Genomic DNA, 4103 nt, shown 5'->3' on the forward strand with positions numbered 1-4103 from the left:
ACTCCTTCTTAAGCAAAATTGCATGCTAAACTATCTTAATTACAGAATCTCTCGAGAATCCCGAGACATCCGCATCAATGATTGACGCCCTCCTCGTTCTGATTGGCTACACTTTCATCTGCAGAAATGTTCAGGAACATCCATACGTGGCAATCTTTTATTGCCTAATATGTAATTTGCTGCTCCCTGATTTACAGACGATCAACTCTCTTTGTTTTCCTAGCTAATCCTCTTCCTTTCAAGCTTAAAAGAGCCCAACGAAGAAATAAAAACAACAATAATCATTTTTAATGGCCTCTCCTCCTCTTCCTCTCCCCCTCCTCACCGTTCTCCTCCTCCTTCTCCCACTCCATTCCGCCGCTTCCCGCCTCCCCAAACTTAAGCTGTTCACTTCCGAACTCAATTCCCCCTCCCCTCATTCCCCCTCCCCTCCTCCCACCACTTTCTTCGAAGTCACCCGCCCCATCCCACTCCCCGAAACTCCCCCCTGCTCCACCCTCCTCCTCTCCCACTCCTTTGCCTTCACCTACACCAAACCCCCGGTAACCACCCAATACGTACCCCCGCGCTGCCTCCAGCGCCACCTCAACGGCGGCGGCTCCGTCTCCAACGTCGTCCTCGAGTGGTCCGCAACGTCTCGCGGCCGCCAGTTCGATCGGATCTTCGGGGTCTGGCTCGGGGGCGTCGAGCTCCTCCGCAGCTGCACCGCCGAGCCGCGCCCTAATGGCATCTTCTGGTCCGTCAAGAAGGATGTCGGGAAATACTTATCCCTCTTTTCCAGCCCCAGCACCCTCGCCGTCTACCTCGGAAACGTCGTCGACTCCACCTACACCGGAATCTACCACGTCAACATCTCCCTCAACTTTTACTTCGGGCATGGCCCAGATCGTGGATTCGGTTCCCCGGCCGATCTGGTACTGCCCATTTCAAGAGATCTGCCATTGAATGATGGGTTGTGGTTCTTGATCCAGAATTCTACAGAAATCCAATCGAAAAAGCTCGCCTTGCCAAGGAATTCCTACCGCGCGGTCCTTGAGGTATACGTTTCTTTCCACCAAAGCGACGAATTTTGGTATACAAATCCGCCGAATACTTACTTATCGGAAAACAATATCACCGATGTTCCCGGAAATGGGCCTTTTAGAGAGGTCATTGTGAAATTAGATGGGGACGTTGTGGCCGCCGTTTGGCCGTTTACGGTGATTTATACAGGGGGAGTTAATCCTCTTCTCTGGAGACCCATTTCAGGTATTGGATCGTTCAATTTGCCGAGCTATGATATAGAGATCACGCCTTTTCTAGGGAGGATTTTGGATGGGAAGCTTCACGAGTTTGGGTTTGGGGTTACCAATGCTTTGGATGTTTGGTTTGTGGACGCAAACTTGCATCTTTGGTTGGATAGTAAGAGTTCCTATACTGTTGGGGAATTGATCAAGTTTGAAGCACCGGACTTTGTAACCACATTGGTTTCTCGATTTCAGGGGCTTGATGGGCAGTTTCAGACTAGTGCCACTAGGCATATATTGTCGACTGGGTGGGTGAAATCCTCTTATGGGAAGATTACAACTCATTCCTTCCAAAGATTGGAGTATGATAATCTGATGGTGTTTGCAGGGAATGGGAGTATTCAGGCAATTAACCAGACCATCAATTATAATTATGGTACATTTGCCAAGAATCCTTCTTCGGTCTTGTATTCAGAAGAAGTCTTTCAGAGCTTCCCCCTTCATCTATACACAGGTACTTCAGACCAAGTTAATGACTCATATTCCTTGATTGCAAATGTCTCATTGGGGTTCAATGAGAAAAAATTCTCTGGAGAGAGATTTGGCTTCTCGTTCAGTTCTTTGAGAAATTTGCAGAATGGGCAGGGTAATATGAAAGTGAAGGGGAACTTGGTAACCAGTGGTTTAGGGAGTACTCAGCAAGTGTATACATATGAGAGTACTGATGGCTGCTACTTTAGGAATGTGAGCAGCAGTAACTACACCATTCTTTATGATGACTCTGAAAAGTCTTGCACCAAGCTCTCACCATTTGCTTCAGGGAAGCTTTTTCACCAGATGGATTCCTTTCCCAGCCAGGATACATTCGTTGGTGTCTGAAGAGCACAAATCTGGAGAAGAATGGAAAGTAAATTGAGATATGGAAATTTCTCTTTCTCAATAAAGGAGTTGCCTTGATGGTCGGCATCATGAACTACAGTAAGTTGGAACCTAGATATCTTCGCTTTTTTTTTGTTCTATCCCAATTCAGTTCAAATGTTAATCATTTGTTTATTAAGATCCTTGTAATTGTTCTATATATTATATATTCTTTTTTTTATCCTAGAAGGTTTCTTTAGTGTATTATGATTGCTTTGCTCTTCTCAATATGGATGACAACAATATCTTTTTTTTTTCTAGAATTCTATAGTATCAAAAATGTCCAATTGAAAGCCATTTATCATTTCTTCTTTTAATGCCTTTTCTAAAACCAGGTCTGACCACTCGAGCAGAATGTCACTATCTTATTTTCTGTCATGATTGTTTGTATTGAACACGCCTGAGAGCAACCCTTCATGAAGATAGGGAAAGGAAAAGAAAGGAGTAGATTATGTACTTATGACAGAGTTATCTGAAATGCAAATACTGCACATGCTTCTTCTCCTATGAAGCAGTCACAATTTTGTAGAAGTCTTTAGTCTCGTTACTGGCTTGTTTCCTGCCTACTTATTATCACTGTCAGTAGGGCTTGTGATGTAGCTTTTCTGTAGTCAATACTGCTAGATGCAAAACCGTGTTGATCTGATTTCTTTAGAATTCAGATGTCATCAGCTGCGATTGAATATTGTCAGCTTCTCTGCTTCTTTATAGAGCCATGAAGTTGGGGATAGTCAAAGTGTCAAATGACTCAAACCTGAAGACAAAGACCATCTTGTATGTCATAACTCATAAGTGTGATACTCTCCTAGGTGTAAGTAGACCTCTCTAAACTCAAATAGGCTGCTGCGAATTTCCCCAGATGAACAGTATCAACATATTTCCTCTTATGGATGAAAAAGGCTAGGATAATGGTGCAGGGAATGGAAAAGGAGGTGCCAGCTTGGATTCTAAAATTGGTGATTGCTCATGTATGAACTTCTTAGTAACATAGAAATAGAAATAAGTTGGTCTAAAGATAATGGGAAATCACAATTGTTCATAATTCATCATGATTAAAATGAAGATCATCACACTTCTTTTTTTTTTTGGTTTGTAATCCTAAAACTGTTGTTATATCTAGAGTTGGGTATCTTTTATCATATCTAAAAGCGCATTTAATTTCAGTTTCTTCATATAGTTTGGTTATAGTTTTGGTACTGTAGGTTACTCTTGTATATAATTGAAGGTCCATTGTAAACAATGCATAAAGGAGAGCTGTTTCATGCTGAATGTTACTAGTTTTATTTTCTCCTGATATTATTTCATCATTTTACTGTTCAGAGGATTGAGTTCAGCAATTGCAGAGTACTCGGCACAGTATCAACATCACTTGGTAATGCATACGATTGGCTTTTCAATGTTGCCATCCTTCTTGTGTAGTCATTATATAATTCCTTGTTGATTCTCCCTCTGTTGCAACTTGCTCATTTGTGCAATTCACGTGTTCTCCTTTGCCCCCTTCAATGGTTGTGTTTCAGTCCATAGCCTAAGTTGCCTTGATTGTAGATTAGACTATCAAACTGCATGTAATATTTTAAGCACTATGACCTAAATTGTAATATGTTCACAAGTTAGATTTGGATATATAATATTAGTTATGAATCATACCTCTAACTTACTAACTTTTGAGTCCATTGAATCTAGCAACTCTTGAGGGGAGGGAACAGTGATCTTCAGATTGAATATTTGGTATATAACCCTAGTAAAAGAAAAAAAAAATCCTATAAGATGACACTCTAAAGGTGTATGCTGATTCTTTTATTTCGTGAAAGCTAATGCAGTGATACCAGAATGATGTCTATCTCAAATATAACTGTTTGGTTCTAATGAGTTCATGTAAACCGTATTAGTGTTAGTGCCAGTATTTGTTTATATTTGGATAAATATATCTTTTATTTATTTCTATCCATATCTTGTTAG

General features: G+C 41.2%; 1 protein-coding gene across 1 annotated transcript; it reads left to right on the forward strand.

Annotated features, from left to right (window-relative positions):
- Positions 1–270: 270 nt before the first annotated feature.
- LOC140782871 (peptide-N4-(N-acetyl-beta-glucosaminyl)asparagine amidase A) lies at positions 271–3788 on the forward strand. Its single transcript, XM_073129708.1, has 2 exons — positions 271–2204; positions 3465–3788. The coding sequence occupies exon 1, from the start codon at positions 291–293 to the stop codon at positions 2103–2105; it is 1815 nt and encodes a 604-aa protein (XP_072985809.1). The 5' UTR covers positions 271–290; the 3' UTR covers positions 2106–2204; positions 3465–3788.
- Positions 3789–4103: the final 315 nt, after the last annotated feature.

Source organism: Typha latifolia, chromosome 2 (genome assembly GCF_019914945.1).
Source record: "Typha latifolia isolate L0001 chromosome 2, TyphaL0001v2, whole genome shotgun sequence".
NCBI lineage: Eukaryota > Viridiplantae > Streptophyta > Magnoliopsida > Poales > Typhaceae > Typha > Typha latifolia.

What these genes read in the sequence shown, in the direction of transcription:
- LOC140782871 (XM_073129708.1), top strand. Translation starts at nt 291, where the DNA reads ATGGCCTCTCCTCCTCTTCCTCTCCCCCTCCTCACCGTTCTCCTCCTC.